The following is a 19884-nucleotide window of genomic DNA, read 5'->3' as shown; positions in this document are numbered from 1 at the left end:
AGTATGTGAGTATTGTCAATGATATGAGGGAATATGAAGGAGTGAGGACTCAAATTAAAAGCAGTGTTGGGGTACCAGACAAGTTAGATTATGTCGGCACCAGGGATCTTCTTTGAGTTCTTACCTCTTTGATCTTGTTCTGGATGTGTAGACTCGTGGGATAAAAGACCAATCCCCCTAGTGAATGCTTTTTGCTGATTACATTGTGTTATGTAACACCAGAAAGGAAGAAATGGAGAGGAAGTTGGAAGAACAGAGGAGGATTTTGGAAGATAGTGGATTGAAAATAAATAGGAAGAAGACAGAATATTTAAGGTTTAATGATGAACAAGGTTCAGAATGGGGTGGGGGGCTACTAAAAAGAGTGGATAGGTTTAAATAATTAAAATCAGTGGTAGCTCAAGATTGAGAATTAGATGTAAAAATAACCCACAGAGTGCAATGTGGTTGGAACAATTGGAAGCCGGTATCAGGAGTATTGTGTCATGAAAGAATTAAGGTTAAGGTTAAAGGTAAAGTTTTTAAAACATTTGTAAGACTAGCAGTGATGTATGGAGCTGAACCATGGGCAGTAAAGAGACCACAGTAGAAGGAGTTGTATGTGACAGAAATAAGAATGCAGAGGTGGATGTGTGGAGTTAGAAAAAAAGACAGAATAACAGATAAAAACAATCAGAGGTACAAAAAAAGATACATAAGAATCAACATTCACTCTAAGCTGTGGTTGCAAAGTACCATGCACAAAATGTTTGTGCTGCTTATTTTGGTTTTATGTTTTATTGTTTATTAATGACAATTTGTTTAATTAGGTGAAAAAGTTGCCGTGAAATAGATTCATTTAAACTACATTTGGACTCTATGCCTGATTCTGCCATTTTATGCGTAGCCTACATGTCAGTGACTCAGTCTGTAACAGATCATTCTCATCTGTCACTCGTTTGGGTTAATGCCAACTGCGGGATAGGCTGAAGCAATACCATGTGTTTTGTGGGTGTTGGCCAAAGTTCACTCCAAAATGTAGGCCTCAGGGTGTCAGGCTGCAGGCTGCATCGGCTGCGCGCATCAGGAAGACCTCGGGCAGTGTTGGGCTAACAGCTGTAACACTGCGTGAGTTGATGCTGTAGCATGTTAATCACATTTCAGTTAGACACGCACATTCATGTAACTTGTTTGTCCAGTGTATACCATGTTTGTTCAACAGCTGTTTAATTTATACATACGCTTAAGCAATCGTTTTTTTCTGGACATAAAAATGTCGAAGTGCAAGTCAACAAGTGAGAGAATGCTGGATAATTTTGTAAAGAAAAAATGTGCATCTAAATTTAAACCTAGGCTTAGCAAGTTTGTTGAGACAGAAATGCTGACACCAGCAAAAAAGCTGATGACAACACTTGGCGAAATCTTTGTTTATCAAAACAACAAGAAAGCCACACACCTGGAGAATTTAGCAGAGGCAAACGATGGGACGATTGGAAGATGGACTATGAGAAGTGTCACCTGTCTCAGAAAGGTCACATGGATACAGTTTCAAAGCTGCATTGTAAAAAGTCAGGAGGTCTGTGTCGATTGTTAAACGAAACTGCAGAAGATCAACAAATGAGAATGGAGCCGTGTCAGCAGAAAACAGCTGATGGAGTAAAAGCTTTGATTGTTGACGTCTTGCTGGCCATTCAGATGACTATGTCGATGTTAGCAGTGCAAGAGTTGCATGAACATAAATCAAAATATGTGACCATTCCGAATAGATGGTGTAGCAAGAATTATGCTTTCAAATCTGTAGAATGCATAAACGATATTCTCCAGCAGGAAATCATGTACTGATCCAATCTGCAAATACTGCATTAAGCAGTTGGCCAACCCGCAGATTCGAGCTGCAATAATATTTGACACGTGGTTGGTGAATTAGCTGAATTGAGCAGATTATTACAGCGAAGCAACTTGACACCAATTGAAGCGTTTCAGTTTGTGAAGGTGAGAATATTAAAGTTGCACACTCAGTACTTGGGTGAGAACGTGCACTGGAGTGAGAAAGCAAAAGCCTTTATGAATGGTGATAAGGAAGTCAATGTGGCACCTATTGTCCGGTTTGTTGAACATATCTGTTTGCACATGGAGGCTCGCATCCCAGAAATTGATAGACTGGAGGTTGTTTGAAGGCACTGTTATTTCCAACAGCTAACTTTGATAATGGAGAAAGAGAAATCACTAAGCTGGTTTGAAATGTACCATCATTTCCTTCCCCAGTCAACTGAGCAGAAGGAGCTGTCAAAGGCAGTGATGATGCAGTATTGCAATTTTCAATTTGTCATGTTTGAAGAACTCAAAACTGGGCTGTTTCGGACATTTGCCGATATAGTTCAATATGTATTCATAGAAAAAGAATTTGTGATGCTGGCTTGTCTCACGGATATCTGTTTCAAGCATTGAGTGCTGATTGTGAACACGGTTTCAGTCTCATGAATGTCATTAAGACAAAATGTCAGAACATTTGGACATGCTGATGCACATAAAGACGTAACAAAAATGTAGACGAACAGTCAATTTGGATCATGTTTAACAGCGTTAGTGTGTGCACAAGGACATGTGTCAAAAACTGTAATGGTATAAGTTGTAAGTGTAACTCATTAACTGTCAATATTTAAATTTTTTCTAGCCTCATACAGCAGTGTGTGAAAAACATTACATTTTCTCTCACTGTTAAAAATTACAATTTAAAAATAACATAAATGGAAAGCACAGCACGTGTATAAATAAAAATCGGTTTCTTAACTCACTTAGCTCCATTGTGTTACTGCTCAGGTATTTGGTGTTCCGCATATGTGGGAAAAAAATTAGAGGGAACGTTGCTAAGAATATAGGAAAGTGTGCTAGAATGGTATTGAAATGTGATGAGCAAAAACAATGAATATGAGGGTAAAAGAGTAATGAAAACTGAAGTGCCGGTGAAAAGAATGTGAGGGAAGGCGAAGTGGAGTTAGATGGGATAATGAAAAAGAAGATTTCAATGAAAAGGGCTTGACTGGGGAATAAGGAAGAGAACCATGCTGTGCATGCAGAAGGTTCATCAGGCACATTGACCCCACATAGAAGTGGAAAAAGATGAAAATGAACAAGAATTAATGGTGTTGTGGGAACTGGGGACTAACAGAATGTAGTTTCAACAAGATATTTGATTAAAACACTGAGGACAACTATATTCATTTTTTCATCATCTATATAAATTTACAAGCAAAGTATTTTATTAGTTTTTGTATTACAAAATGCATTGCTTCTAAATTGCCATAGATGTCACACAGATTTTATTACTATACATAATGGTCTGTTCACATTTAAATTAAACAGTTGTAATTAATATTGTTTTCACTAATGACTGACCCAATGGAAATGGCTATTGTTAGATAATTATTGAAGAAACTCACACATAGATCTAAATAGGCTTAATGATTATATGCCAATTTCAAATGTACTTTTTTGTAAAATACTTGAAAATTGTAAACACACAGTTTCAGTCTCACTTATTTGTTATGACTTACTGAAAATGTCTGCGTAGCCTTTGTACTGGTCATAACACAGAAAAAGAATTAATTTATGTTGTTAAGAATCTCTTAATGTCTTCCGACTGAAGAAATGCTACAGGCATTATGTTAGATTTAAGTCATGCTTTTGATACATTGATACATAGTATTACTGACTATACTGTTTTATTGCAAAGGTTTGAAAATAAGATTATGTTCTAAAGTACTGCACTTACAGGACTCAGTTTTAATAATTATCAAACTGATTTCCATATAAACAGTAATGTAATGATAGTACTCAATCAGTTAACTTTTTTAGTTTTAGTGAATCATCACATTGCTTAGGTGTTATCTTTGACACTAATTTCTCCACATATTACAACACTATCCAAAACTTACTTTTTCCATCTAACTTTTTTAAGTATGCATTTATTTCAAGAAGAACTGACTATTGCAAAGTGTCATTTGCAGGCTGCTCATATATTTCACTTGTAACCTTTAAGTAATTCAAAATATTGCTATATGGATCATTACTAAAACAACGAAGTATAATAGAGGATGTCACACTTTCACAGTGCTTCAAAACATCTATATCAATGTAAACAGAAGGTTGGAAGAAATTGATTGGCAATAGTGCCCCGTACAACATGCCAGCATAACATTTTCTGGGGAACTAATAAGCAGCAGAAGGACTTTGTCCAAGAGATCTTAAGAGCAGCAGTTCTCAAACTCTTGTCCTAGGGATACCATTAAGCAAGCTGTTATTTTCCAGTTTCTATGATTTGTGGTCAGTGTAGAAATTACAAAATAAAAGTATACATTTTTATTAGAATATACCAACCATTTATGTATGTTACTTTTGATAATTTATTGTTTTATCTTGGCTTTTAAAATTTTTTATTATCATAATTATTTTTCAGGTGTTTTGGTTATTTCAGCTCTATTCTCATCAAGCATTCACTTCTCAACTTGGCTGTAACTTTGGCTGTTCATGGCCAGAAACCATAGCTTATAGGGTGTGGCCTTAACAGTGGTTAAAACATTCCCTTTATTCTGAAGGGAAACTGTGCTGGACTGGAAGGGTGTGAAGACTTGTCTGTGCTGGAGTTTGGACAAGAGTGCCATTAGTCCAAACTTTACTGAGAAATAGCAACTGAGTCATTCCATGTCAAATCAAACGATTTTACAGAAATTCCATGCACTTTGGTCTCAAAAAATTCTGATAAAAGATACCAGGTGTACCCATGTTATCCAGGAAACACCCTGTAAAATTATTTTGATGTAACATCAATTCTTTCCAAGATACCAATTTTGTGAGGGGAGAGGGGTGTCAAATTTGACATGACTATTTTTTCATCAATTTCACTGAACCACCTATCAAGGTCAGATTTTGCATACTGGTACCTTTATAGGTATAGTACATAACTAAATCAAAATGGTCCAGATGACAACACTTGGTAAGAGCAGACCTTCAAAATTGGAAAATAATATTTTGTGTCTTTGGCTTTGCCATGCTTAGGCTTTCAGAAAGCATACTTCTTTTTTCCATGTTTAGATACATACACAGGGCTTTTCAAAAGGTTATAAACAAACAAGAAACTGCATCAGGGTTTGACCAGCAGAGCTCTCAAATGTGAAAAAAATCATTTTATTATTTATTTTCAGACCAACTTAATGCATGGTGGAAATGTCCAAACATTTTTAAAATTATTTTTCTTGTATCCTACATGGTCCCTTCTTTCTCAAAAAACAAGTCTTACTTTTTTATGTGGCTCTTTCATTTTTATTTTCAGTTCTAAACAAGGGTTAAATTCACCATTTATCAGTAATGATAATCATCAAATTCTCCATCACTAACTTGGGTATAGGATTAATAAAAAAAAATAAATCACCAAAGACACATTAAGCATAACACATGAACAAAAGCTACTTGATTTAGCATTAAATACAAAACTAGTTTTAATGAAATGTTAACATCTTGGTTTTGCACTAATAATAATAATAATAATTCATTACATTTATATAGCGCTTAGCAGGAATGTGAACCATTTCATTTCTGCTTCAGGGCAGAGTGTAGGGCATCTTTGTCTTTGGAATCAAGATGGTACTGTCTCCCACTGACCGTTGTAGGTGCACTAAGCAGTGCAATGACATACTGTAAAGGCACCCAACAAATATCGTCCCTAGGTGGCCAATGGAAAGAATGTGCAGTATAGTATGGATGCATAAAACATATCAGGATGTTATTCAGCATTACTCTTCTCACGAATTACACCAATCCAACATTTTTCATCATACATGCACCCAACATTGCCTCCAATAGGATACTGGGGTAATGTGAAGGACACATCTGATCCATACGGAGTGTGATCATGAGAGGGCAGGATCTCAGCTGCTGCTTCAGTGGTGAATATTCGGACAGTCAATTGACTGTTTTCACTAGACACTTGTCTTGACTATGAGTTTGCCATCTTCTGTAGGGATGTAACAGTGGTATTCTCGAGTTCCAGTTACTCTTTTGGCTATGGAGAATTGCATTCTCTGTTCAGCAATGTGAGATAGGATATTATCGTTTGATATGAAAAAAAAGTTTGACATTTGTAATAACTTACCGATTGAAAACTCGGTGATTACCATTATTGACACATGGCGCATTCAGCCTATGTTTAGGATGGAAAATAAAAATGAAAGATTTGCATAAGAAAAGTAAAGTTTGTATTTTGAGAATGAAGGGACAATGTAGAATAAATGAAAAATATTTTTAAAATTATCTGCACATTCCCACATTCCATTAGTGTGCTCTGAAAATGAAATCCCAAATGATTTTTTTGGGATTTGAGAGTTCTGCTGGTCAAACCCTGATACAGCTATTTTTCTGTTATTTGCTTTTTCAGAAAGCCAACATAGTTATCAGAATAAGGAAAAAAAACAGAAGCCTGTGTTGGTTACAAATATGTGTTTCCGAGGCCTAAACATAGCTAGGCCAAAAATTCAAATTAAATTTTGGTCAATTTCAAGGGACTGCTTTGGCCATGCAGGGTAATCTGGACTAAATGTTTTAATTTCGTCACATACTATGCCAATTTGTGAACCACCGTGCAAAGTCTGAGCCTGCTCAGTGGTTTAGTTCTTGAGGTATGGACTTGTAAAGTTTGATGAAAAAATGAGGCTGGATAAAATTGACACATTCCTCTCAGTAAACTGGCTGTATGTTGGAAAGTATTGATCTTACATCACAAAAATTTTATAACATGTCTCCTGACCTGTCACCTGACTGGGTGGAGTGGTGGCTCTGAGGCTAGGGATCTGCGCCAGCAATCACAAGGTTGCTGGTTTGAATCTGGTAAAATCCAGAAGTGACTCTATTCTGTCAGGCCCTTGAGTAAGGCCCTTAACCTTTAATTACTTCGTCTTGACTATGACATTAATCTGCATCCAGCACTGCAAGCAGGTCCTCCAACTAACAGGAAAACTTGGAGGTTGGTGGCAGGATTAGCACTCTAGCCACCATAAAATGCCTCACACTGTTCCAGTGTAGGGCTGAGGTGTCACCCACTGCACTTGGGTCCCATTCCGGGTGGTTCTTTGTGTAGTGGGTGCGGCAACAGTGCATGCTCCCATCTCTCCTGATTAACATGGGTACGCCTGCTGTTCCAGAATTTTTTGAGTCCAAAGTGTATGGGTCATTGGTTGATTTGACATGGAATGACCCAACTACACAAGCAGAGAGAGATAAGAATAACTGTATAAGGAAGGCCACATGCTCATCTTGCTGAAAATAGCAAGTGACTGATCACCAGTTGCTCAGTAGGTATGATTTTGCTAGCAACAAGAGAAGTGACATGGTGTGCTTCATCCTCAAGAAGAAAATGTAGTACCGCCGACACCATAAGGTGTGACCAAGGTGAACAAAAGAAAGAAAGTGCACTAAAGATCCCTTTACATGTCTGATAAAAGCCAAGCAGGACAGGAACAAAGCAAAGCACATACACCAGAACCATAAATACACCCACTTTGATTTCAAGAACTAATAAGTGTACCTTAGTAATTAGGACAAATGCAGCAAATGCATTGTAATATTGGTATAACTGTAACTGAAATGTAATAATCTTTGTGAAGGATAATTTCTAGCTGAGTTATAAGTCTTTCTAAATCCAGAACGAAACAGTGAAGAAGCTCATATCCACATGCACACAGAAACGCAGTGTGTGAAGAAGGTAAGCCAATGCAGAGAATACAAATTAACTGTGAGTAAATGAACTCCACTTGCAGTTAATAAAAGCAGCTTTCATAAATTCATAAATGTTCCATGTAGTTGTACATCTACCGATTAGATCTAGGATAATGTACCAATTAGCTAAGCTCTTTAACATACTGTAAAATGAAAGTTATAGACTAAAACCATAAAGAGTCAACTCAGTAACAGAAAATGGTGAATGTGTTATACGCATAAGGAATGCTGATTTGAAATTTAATCATTATTAATGCTTTCAATTTAAAGAACTGATAATTTCTTACTAAATAATACTAATAAAACAAAGAAGAGATATTAGAAATGTTTGCTGATGTGTAATAAAAAAAAGTAGAAGAATTTTGAAATAAAACTTACATTCATTACCACATTCATTAAAATGCATATTAGCACATTGCTTCTTGTATATAGTATTTTTTGGTTACAATGAAAAACAATAAATATTTTGATTAAAGCATCACTGTATAAAATAAAACAATTAAAAGTAAAATACCTAATTCAGTGTCTTCCAAATCCTGAAGTATAACATTTTCAGCAAAATTCACTCTGTCTTTTGACAACTGGAAATAAGCAATTAGTGATTCTGGTAATTCATCTGTGTCCTAAAAGAATTATAAGGGGAAAGCTATTACGATAAAATAGAAATCAACAATGAACTATATAAGGAACACAATAACAGTTATCTGTTTAATCCAATTATTCAATTCAATCTCTGCAGGACAAAGAAATGTCTGTATGGGAGGTTTCTAACAAGGAACAAGTGAACACAGTCCTTCTATGATCTCACAAGGGAACATTTTACAAATGCCCAATGATCCACCAGAATAATGTAGTATAGCAGGAAGTTGACGTCTCTGTGGGGTAACCCAAAATATATAAAACAGTGTGGATTCAGAACCTGAATGCTAAGTGACAATGATATTTCCACTGCCAGGGACCAAATTTCAAATCAATTTCCAAAATAACAGACATGTCAGCTTTAAAGTTTTAAATAAAAGCAAAATGATAGTTTCTGTTCTGTTTCTTCATGTGACAACAGGATATATACAGTGTATGGCCGGGGTACATGCCTGGCCGGGACGCCCCTTCACTCTTTATTCAGGGGGAGCAACCCTGGACGGTGCAATACCTCCCCCTGGACGCTAGATGGTCGCCCCCCTGGGTTGGAGCAGTGCCTTGGTTTCTCGCAGGGCTCCATGGGAATTGGAGTTGAGTGCAGCCCTGTTGGGTTCCGCAGGCGCCGCCAGGGGGTGCTGCGGCTGGAACTCCTGAGCCCTTATAGGCAGTGTTTTCACCACACATGGAAGTGCAGCCGGAACTCGGCAATCAAGGACCTGGGGCACTTCCAGGTGAACTATAAAAGGGGCCAGCAGCCACCACTCCGGGAGCCAGAGTCAGGAAGAGGATGATGAGGTTGCTTGAGAGGAGTGGTGGAGGAAGAAAAAAGAGTACTTTGTGGTGTGTTTAATTTGGCGTTTGTGCACTTGGGACTGTGTTGTGCCTGTGGGGATTACGGGGAAGACGTGCCCCACAAGTGAAGAAAAATAAAAAGTTTATTTATTTTACACGTGCCTCATTGTGCATCTGTGTCGGGTCAGGCGCCCACATAGCGCCTTTGTTACAATATATATACACACACTAATATACAGTACACACAATGATCAGCCACACCATTAAAACCACAGACAACTGAAGTGAATAACACTGATTATCTTATTATAGTGGCACCTGTCAAGGGGTTGGAGACATTAGGCAGCAAATGAACAGTCAGTTCTTAAAGATGATGTGTTGAGAGCAGAAATAATGGGGTAATGTAAGGTTCCAAGCAACTTTAACCAGGGCCAATTTGTGATGGCTAGAAGACTGGGTCTGACTATCTTCAAAACGGCAAGTGTTGGAGTGTTCCCAGTATGCAATGGTTAGTACCTACCAAAAGTGGTCCAAGGAAGGACAACCAATGAACTGTCAACAGTGTCATGGGTGCACAAGACTCACTGATGCATGTTGGGAGCAAAGGCTAGCCTGTCTGGTCCAATTCCACAGAAGAGCTATTGCAGAACAAATTGCTGAAAAACATAATGCTGCCAATGAGAGAAAGTGTCAGAACACACAATGCATTGTAGCTTGCTGAATATGGGGTTGCGCAGCCACAAAACGGTTTTCATTGGAAGAGAGGACACGTTAGTTGCTAATACAGACAACCAAGGGAAAAACTTTTAAAAAGGCCCAAAACAGCAGAGAAGTAAGAACTGTATAGAAAAGAATGGGTGAAAAGAAATAATATCATGAACTATGTACAGTGTCCAACTGTTCTCTGTTCTGACAGTGAAGGATCCCATAATTGAGCTGTGCTAGCATTTAATCTCACCAAGGGATGCTGTCGCTCCTAGCTTGTGTTGGACATAAAGACGCCAAATTCTCCTCTGTTTCTTTCTCCACAGTCATAGCACCTGGCTACCATACTATTGCTTTATTGCCACATCCTCCTTGAGCTTTGACAAATCCCAGCATGCCCTTTTAAGTGAGTTCAATTTTTTCACTGAAATAGATCTACCCAAACTACATGGAATAATTTCTTAGGTGAAACCTTCCACCTGTACCCTTGACCTAGTACTAGTGCTAGGCGGTATACCAGTTCATACCAAAAAAGTTTTTTATTTTTGTTATGATATGGATTTTTTTTACACCTCAACACTGGTTTAAATAGCCATTCAGAACGTGGCACAGAGGGAAACTGTTTAAGGAGGGACTTTTTTACTGCTGCATCGCTAAACACGCATACAACGGAGTACATGCATTAGTGGAATTATTGAACGGTGAAATGGACAGAGAATATTCCAAAAACTGAAGCTGTAGCAGACAATAATGTTGAACATGATGACACAGAGGAACTTTTGCCGAAAAAAGGAGCCGTGTCTGTTGTCTGGAGATAGTTTGGTTTTCAAAGGTCAGATATGGACCATTATGTTCAAATGTGTGAATACTGTTTCTATACTACTGGATAATACTGCAAGCCAAGTTGTACTTGTTTTATTTTTTTTCAATACTGTGTTATGTACCTGGGTACTGTGTAATAGTGTGACGACATGTTGACTTTATTCTTCACATTTCCACTTTAATCTTGACGCTTATGACGAGAATAAAGTCGACATGTTAACTTTGTTATCGTAATTTGTCATTAAAGTAGAACATCGTAAACTAAACTTCATCTTAAAATGAATATTTAATTTACTAGATTTTCTCAAACCCGTCATAAGTTATGTAGCACATTAAATGCTTTGTGTTAAGTATTCCCGGAGCCATGTTAATCGCTACGTGCTTCTTAAACTGACTTCCTCTTGCTCAAAGGGGAGGCGCAGGCAGCAATCACCACACAGAATACCTTAATTTCATGATATTTCTGCTCTCTGAACATTTAGAATGCTAAGATAAATACTTGATATCATTTTCATGATGAAATGCATTAAAGCATGTATTAATCAGGTGGGGGCATGGTGGCATGGTGGTTGCACTGCTGCCTCGCAGCAAGGAGGTCCCGGGTGTTCCCTGCCTTGAATTTGCATGTTTTTCTGGTGGGTTTACTCTGCATGCTTCAGTTTTCTTTTAAAGTCATGTAGGATGTGGGTTTTTGTTACGTTATATTGACCCTACTAGTGTATGTATTGCTCGCATTCACCCTGCGATGTGCTGGCGCCACGTTCAAGATTTGCTCCTACCTCGCACACAATGCTTGCTGGGTTGGACGCAACCCTGAATGGTTGGCATAATTAAACATGTATAACGAAGATTTTTTTAAAGTTCTGAACACTCCATGATCTAAGTTTATAACTAGTTTTAATTAAACAAAGACGTTCATCATGTGGTGATTGGTTATGTGGAGAAAGAAAAAGGAAGGATAGGAACTGGGGGTTTGTTACGTCAGACAGAGACAGCACGCATGCAATACAGAAAGTCCGCTCAAAAGAACATCCATTAAATTCTGTGTTTGTGTCACCGACCACCAGATTACGAACCCAACATTTACACAATATTTAAGTTAAACCTGTGCGATACCCATTCATACATCCAGTTTTTTTGGAGCCTCGTCACACCTGCCATAAAGTTCCCTACACTGAACGTACACCTGGGGACCCCTTACTGCGAGGGAGCAGCACTACCGCCACACTACCGTGCATGTTTAATACCTGCTTTAATGCCTTTCATCATGAAAATGATATCAAGTATTTATCTTAGCATTCTAAATTGTCAGAGAGCAGGAATTTCATGAAGTGAATATATTCTGTGCGGCGATAGCTGCCTGTACCTCCTCTTAGTGCAGAGGAAGTCAGTTTAAAAAGAGTGTAGCGATTAACAACTGGGTCGGGGAACACTTAACACAAAGCATTTAATGTGCTACAATAGTTATGATGGGGTTTGAGAAAATCTAGTAAATTAAATATTGATTTTAGGATGAAGTTTAGTTTACGACATTCTACTTTAATGACAAAGAAGTGGAAATGTCGACTTTAATCTTGACATAAACTGCGAGAATAAAGTAGAAATGTCGAGAATAAAGTCAACATGTCGACTTTATTCTCAACATATAGTTTATTTTTTTTCTTCCCTGTGTCCGTATTGTTTTTCTTCACTGTGGCCCTAATTTGATTCTGTAGGGCTATACCACAAATAGCATTATAAATGCAAGTTGCAATTTAATTTTTTATGTATATAGCTTAGCTTGAAGCAAGGTCCATATTAATGAAATTTGCCTTACTAATGGTTCAGTTGGTAAAGATGTCATCACCAAGTTGCACTTGTTTTATTTTATTTTATTTTTATTCGGTGAATACTGTGTAATGTACCTTGGCTTGAAGTAATAATATTATTACTGGAAGTTGCACTATTATTTATTTTATTGTTATTATTTATTAGTTTAAATATTATGAAGTTTAATGATGGTAAAGTTGTTTAAAAAGTCACTTTAACATATCAGTGGACAGAGATTATTATCATTAACAGAAAGTGTAGTTGGTTTACAAAAAACATTTACTATTTATTCCTTTTCTAAGACATATTCAGTGCAATACAACTTTTGACAAGCACCTCTGGATATTTTACTAAGTCTAAATGCCTCTTTGGATGGTTGAAAATATGTTGTCAAAATTTTAGTTTAAGTTGTTTGCAAAATTTGTTCAATAAATAGGTTCAATATTTTGACTGCAACTGTCATGCAATGTGATTCCTTTTCTTCATTAGTTCCACCCCCTTGAAAACTATCACTTTATGGGGCCATGCAAACCTGTATTAATACTTGTGTGCACATTAAAATATTTTTTTGTACAATGTACAATTCTCATGAGAGTGGAATAGGTTATTCTTAGCCAGTCTACTGCAGTAACTGCAGTGGAAAATGTGGTTAACATCCACTCATGCATGGGAAAAAAATACCATTGAATACCATGAAACCGGTATAATTTTGATAAATACCGTGATATAGAATTTTGGTCATACCACCCAGCACTACCTAGTACTAACAGGCTTTTTCAAAGAAGTCTCTGATGTCCTCACTGATAGCATACTTGACATAGTGAACTTATCAATAGATATGGGGATCTTCCCTGACTGTCAAAAGACTGCAATTGTTAAGTCACTGCTCAACAAAAATAATCTTGACTCCTGTCTTTGACAACTTTAGACCAATTTCTAACCTGCCTTTCTTCAAACTAGAATCCCTGAAGCCCACGAAAAAACTTGTAGTCCTGGGCCACCTTAAATTCCTTTGCACCTCTCCATTCAGAGTCTTTTGTTTTGTTTTATAAATGTGTCGATCAGCACAAACAGCAAGCAGCCTTCTATCCCATCCCCCACTGCTGCAGAAAGGGCAAAAAGCTCTCCCAGCTCAAGCCTTGTTTATCTGGGAGTTAGGTACCTGGGGCTGTATAGGATAAATAATTGTTATTTTGAACACATGCATTTAATGTGCGTCTACAATGATCTATGTAAAAGTAGGATGACAGGAAATGTAAGAAATGTTGAACACATACCTAAAAGACAAACTTTTATCATGTTTTAGTACTAACAACCAAAATTTTGACATGAAGTGTATAATGTGTGAAGACTGAAGTCCAAATATCAAATAAACACTTTCACAAAAGGTGCAAGTATAACAAAACAAGAAAAAGAAAAAGAAATTGTGTTAGTGTACATTGGTGTCACGACTGCTTGGTAGTACAGCGGTAAGAACTACTGACTCATAATCAGCAGATCGCAGGTTCGACCATGGAAAAGACAAGGGAGAAGGTGGTAGACTTCAAGCAGTCCAAGCCCACATTCTTCACGATTGCTAATGAAATCCCACTACTACAGATTAGGCTGTCAAAATCATTGAACAAATAAGGCAGGCTGGCTTTAGATTCACTGGAGACAGTAGTCAAGAGAGGGATACTTGAGAAACTACCTGGAGTCATGGGCAGTGACACTCATTATCTGAAAACATTCTGGATAAACAGATCAGTATTTTAGGAGTACACTTATCCAAGTGCAGTGCTGCATACAGGCTATTTGAGGTAATTTCTTCTAGTGTCATTATGTTGTATAATGAAACCAGGATGGTGCTGATATAATATTTTCTGAAGGGTATTAAGTTGTTGATGGCCTTTACATTGATCCACTCTTTTTAACCATATTTTTCCATTTCCTTTAGGATTAAAATATCTTCTACTTGTCTTTAACACTTGAAAGTCACATGTTTTCGTTCAAAGAAATGCATGAGGAAGTTAACTGCAGAAACAGACTCTATCAATGAATGACTATAAATAAGTAGCACCAAGTCTGTACAGAAAAAAAGGCACTGCAGGCTCTAATTTGTTTCTTGTGCTTACCAAAACAGAGTACAAGTTTTACATGGGTATTAGATATCACCCACTAAGAAAATCAAAAATGAATTTAAAACTACACTTCTAAGACACTTTAGTGTAAGAAAGAAATTTGTGGAATAAATCTCCATCAATGGCTACCAAAACTGATCAAGATTTCATGGATTAAAAGGATATATCACATTAGCCAAGAAACATTAGTATATATATATATATATATATATATATATATTGATATGGATGTGCAGAAAAATTTAACTTTGCTCTTCTTGCATTTCTGAATGAATTTGGCTTCAATAAAAGATAAGCTTTTTTTTAAAAGTAAATTTTAAAAAACATATGACACCTATTAACCAGATAAAACAATATCAGACACACATGGTTTACATTTCAATTTCTGTTAATATGAATAAAATATATCATCTCTTACAATATTGTCCTGGCAGACAGGTTCATCATCTGAGCTGTCTTCTAAATCTTGAAGTTTTAAATCCCCAACATTTATTTTCAACAATTCTTGTTCAATAATTTTGTCAATTGACTGGGAATCATCCATCGTTTTCTAATACAGCCCAAAAAATCTTATGATGAATTAGACATCTGAACATAAAAAAAAAAATTCTAAATTAATAAATGTTATGTTTACTAATAACTTAATAAAATAAAGCATTCAGTCCCACATACAAGCTTGTCAGATCCTACTTTTCCAAAATAATATTGGTAAATATGAAAACTGAGAATTCTAAGGGACATATATTATTTTATCCCAACATTTGTGTGATGATACAGTGATATTGCAAATTTTATGTTTTAAATTATAAATCATTGTAATTCAGTTGTATAATACAGGCTTCCCTCACATTACAAACAATAGCTTTATAAAAAATCTGGTATATAAGAAACTGTTTTAACATGCTTTTTAATCTCAATAAAACCACAATAAAAGTGAATTTTAATGGTTATAAAGACCATATCTGCAACAACTTCCAAATGAGAGGCTACTAACACTAATACCCGATCATCATCATAGTCATTCAAACTACACCTCACACTTCATGGGAAGCATGCACTGGTAACCACCCAGACAGACACGCGGTCCAGTCCCAACCTCTGGAAATGATCATCTATCTGCGGAAGCCAGGTGTTACATAGGCATCCTCTTAGCCTGGTACAGCCTCTCTAGTCCTCAACAATGAGGATCTTGCGAGCCAGATCTCCCTCAGAGAATCGTGCCACTCCTGCAGTGCTATAACTAACACTCCCTCACAATGCAGGTAATGTGCCTCATTTGGGACTTCATGAGCAACCGCTTGTTTGACACAAAGTCAAACCAGAGGTAACCAAGGATTCTCTGGAGAGACACAGTACTGAAGGACTCCAGTCTTCGTCTCATGTTACTAGATAGCGTCCATGTCTCACCACCATATAGCAAGATAGGAAGCACCAAGACTCTAAAGACTTGGACCTTCATCCTTTTGCAAAGATAACAGGAGTGCCACACACACTCCAGCAACCTCATGATCCCATATGCTCTCCCAATCCATCTACTGACTTCATACGAAGATTCACCAGAAAGATTAATGTTGGTGCCAAGGTAAGTAAACCTCTTGATGCAAAGTCTCAGGATGTCCCATAGGGCAGCTGCCCTGTGATCGAGCTGCCCTTATGAAACAGTGCGTGGCAAAATGTTTGAAGCAGGACAAGATGTTGCCAACATGCCATTACAGTCTCAGTTATTTGCATGGGTGATGATTCATTCATTTTCTATGATTCAGACAACCTATCATCACCAGTTGTAACCACAAGCCTGGATCTGACACAAAATTAAACTATTATGAGCTTATGGATGTTCATTTTAGACATTAAAGAGAGAACATTTACTGTAAAGTGTTTGTTATCTCAATATAGTGATTAATTTCAGATTAATTTAGTTTAATTCATTCTCCCATCCCAATAACTATAAACAACATAATTTATAAATAATGTATCCGCTACCAGTCACTTACTAACATGAGCACTCTTAATACTATTACTAACACACTAATAAACTAAAACATTGCTAATATTAGATTATTAGATCAGGTTATTACAAAGTAGGATACCAAAAACACAAAGTCATTTAAACTGGGATTAAGCCAATTCATATAAGATATGGGTTAATTAAAACAATTTTCAATTAAAGAATAGCAATTGTAATTTAATAAATTAAAACAAAAAATGAAAGGCTGAAAGAGGAGAACAAAATCTTTACACCTTCCTGTCATTTAATGTAACTGCTAACACTTTCAAAAGTAACTGTATTTAACTGCATTTGGACCTTTTTTCTTTCCATTATCCATCCATCTCAATTCTAGTTGTACATTTTGAACAGGAGTTGCAACATTACTTACAAAATACACGGACGACCATTGAATAAACACGGACACAAGATTAGCAATAAAATAGATCAATTACATTATAAAAGCCATCATGCTCATCTGGATATGTGCTGTGTACAGAGCATTGGTAAAAGTAATTACTTGATTTTTATGTGATTTTAATAGCAGACTAAGAGTTCATTATTAAACAAGCAAACTTGATCACAAAGGTATTAAAAGACAGGACAATATAAGTGTAAAAATTCATAAACATTATTCTTTGACATAAAACTCAATCTACACTCTACAAATACAGAAAGCAAGTTGTTAAATTAAGCAAACATTTCAATTCAAAGCAGTAGTTGGCCTCAGATTAGCAGACTAGTTGCAATAAAATCTATAGTTATGGCAGCCCTTCACTCTCCTGCATCTGGTAAGCACTTAACCTCACAACCTCACAGATATAAAGACTGTAATTAGAATATATAAACAATATTTACAAATAAAATATAACAATGTACAGTACAATTATACGGTATTTGCACTATTAATTTAATCTGGCAGCCTTAATCTGTTATAATGATTTCCATGAAGATAACTACACATTATTAGAGCCATTAATACTAAGATAATAATAATAATTCTTTGCATTTATATAGCGCTTTCCTCACTACTCAAAGTGCTCAGCAATTGTAGTTTAAGGGCCTTGCTCAAGGGCCCAACAGAGCAGAGTCCCTATTGGCATTTACAGGATTCGAACCGGCAACCTTCCGATTGCCATTCAGAAACATTTTCTCATAACTGTATATAAGACACGCACAATTAGCTGTCTTTATTTATCCTGAATTGTAACTTGCCACTCTTAATAAATTTCCTCAGAATAAATTCACCTCTCTGCAGTGGTAGCGCTACTGCCTCGCAATAAGAACACCAGGATTCGTGTCCCAGGTCCTCCCTTTGAAGAATTTGCATACTCTCCCTGTGTCTGTAAGGGTTTCCTCCCGGTGCTCTGGTTTCCTCCCATTGTCCAAACATGTGCAGGTTAAGTGAATTAGCGACATTATTTTGGCCCTAGTGCATGTTGGTGTGGGTGTGTGTGTTTGCCCTGCGATTGACTGATACCTGCCCTGGGTTTGTTCCTGTATTACATCCTATACCAGCTTAAATGGGCTTCAACAAACACCCCCAGCGACTCTAGTCTGGCTTAAGCTGGTTAGAAAATGACATGACATGACATCCAACTCTCTGCTATTCAGATCTGTTATACCCACATTTTTATTACATTCATCTCATTCCCTTTGCAATAGCTACATTTCTGTCATCTATTCATAATTTATATATACTGTACACTCTAGACAAGGGGCGTTTTCTTAGCAATTGATGCACCTAATAAGGGGAAAAACAACTTTAAAAGTAATTTATTTTATTTTCTAAGCATACGACTAGCTATTTCTTGAATTATTTGGTTTGTTTATTTTTGGCGCATGTTCTGTTTGACCTTATTACTTACGATTTGTTTACAGCAATTATTATTGTAGTTACTACATATGTAAATTGGACTATACTTGCCTATCACTGCAATAACATGAATTTTGAACTATTCTAAACTAAACTGCACCAATCCATAAACTCGACACGTATACGTACACACCCTTGTAAAGCACACAACAGTAATATAAATTGTGACTCACGATAACAAAAGTGCAGGATGAAGTGCTTTCATCTTCTGATATATTTCTCTTTTAAAAGTTATGTTTAAATGTAATTATCTTTTGCCCCCGGAATTTTATTTTGTCATTTTAAAGTCTTATTTTAAATTTATACTCGGAAGAAATAATAAACAAATCCGCATGCTGTACCTTTTCGTTATTCTAGTTACATTAAGCTTCTGTTAAGGTGTCACGTAACATGAAATCACCGTTAAGGGCGACTGCACTTGCCATTTTCTCTTTGTGTTATCTTGGTATCCATAGTGATAATTACGTTCAAAATCTACGGATAGGTACGTAGGTCAAAATAGACGATCGGTCTCGGAACAACTGACTTCCTCTTTTCGTGTGCTCCACTCGCTGAGTTAGTGGTAGTTAGGTCTCAGGTTAAACGAAGTTCTGCTCCGGTAAACCAATAAATTTAACGAGTGATACGGATGGAATAAATTTGAGACAGAAGATGAATATCATGGAATTAATATGACAGAAACGGCAATACAATTAGAAACATTTCGAATTAGTGTTACCTTCAAAATCCACAGAGCCATTGAATATTGTGAGCCAAACAAAACAGTGCTTATTTTTGCCCTCTCATTTCGAAACTTATTTTCAACAGACGAGTATGTTCACTGACATCGTTCTGGGATACAAAAAAGGCAGTACAATTATAAAGAAGGGTTTCAGGAAACGGTTCGTCTAGTCCGTCATGTATTAGTATTTATTTAATTTATATAATCAGTATTATTATAAAAAGAGACTAAGCACTCTTTTTATTGACATGATCAGCTGTTTTTATGACCAAGGGTAAAAACAACTGACACTCGACACATATTCTGCACTGTGTAATCCAATTTGGGGTCACAAAGAGCTGAAACTTTTGTTGATGTTACTGTATTGGGAAACAAAAAGTAAATTAACGACCGATTTATTTATGTGTGATGTAATACCATCAATTACAAGCAGGTGTCGCCATATTAACAAATAATTACTGCAGAATGTTTTTCTTTTTTAATATACAGTGGTGTGAAAAACTATTTGCCCCCTTCCTGATTTCTTATTCTTTTGCATGTTTGTCACACAAAATGTTTCTGATCATCAAACACATTTAACCATTAGTCAAATATAACACAAGTAAACACAAAATGCAGTTTGTAAATGGTGGTTTTTATTATTTAGGGAGAAAAAAAATCCAAACCT

The 19884-nt window shown here is 36.5% G+C and overlaps 1 protein-coding gene across 1 annotated transcript in view; it reads right to left on the bottom strand.

Moving 5' to 3' along the window:
- lrriq1 (leucine-rich repeats and IQ motif containing 1) overlaps window positions 1–18935 on the bottom strand; it is a 149206-nt gene extending 130271 nt beyond the window's left edge. Inside the window, exons 1-3 of the mRNA XM_028814864.2 lie at window positions 18838–18935; window positions 15052–15221; window positions 8261–8369 (exon numbers count right to left, since the gene is read on the bottom strand). Coding sequence (XP_028670697.1) covers window positions 8261–8369; window positions 15052–15177 — 235 coding nt within the window. The 5' untranslated portion in view covers window positions 15178–15221; window positions 18838–18935. The remainder of the gene's footprint in view (window positions 1–8260; window positions 8370–15051; window positions 15222–18837) is intronic.
- Window positions 18936–19884: the final 949 nt, after the last annotated feature.

This window comes from Erpetoichthys calabaricus, chromosome 1, assembly GCF_900747795.2.
Source record: "Erpetoichthys calabaricus chromosome 1, fErpCal1.3, whole genome shotgun sequence".
Lineage (NCBI taxonomy): Eukaryota > Metazoa > Chordata > Cladistia > Polypteriformes > Polypteridae > Erpetoichthys > Erpetoichthys calabaricus.
This window is presented reverse-complemented; position numbering and strand designations above follow the sequence as displayed.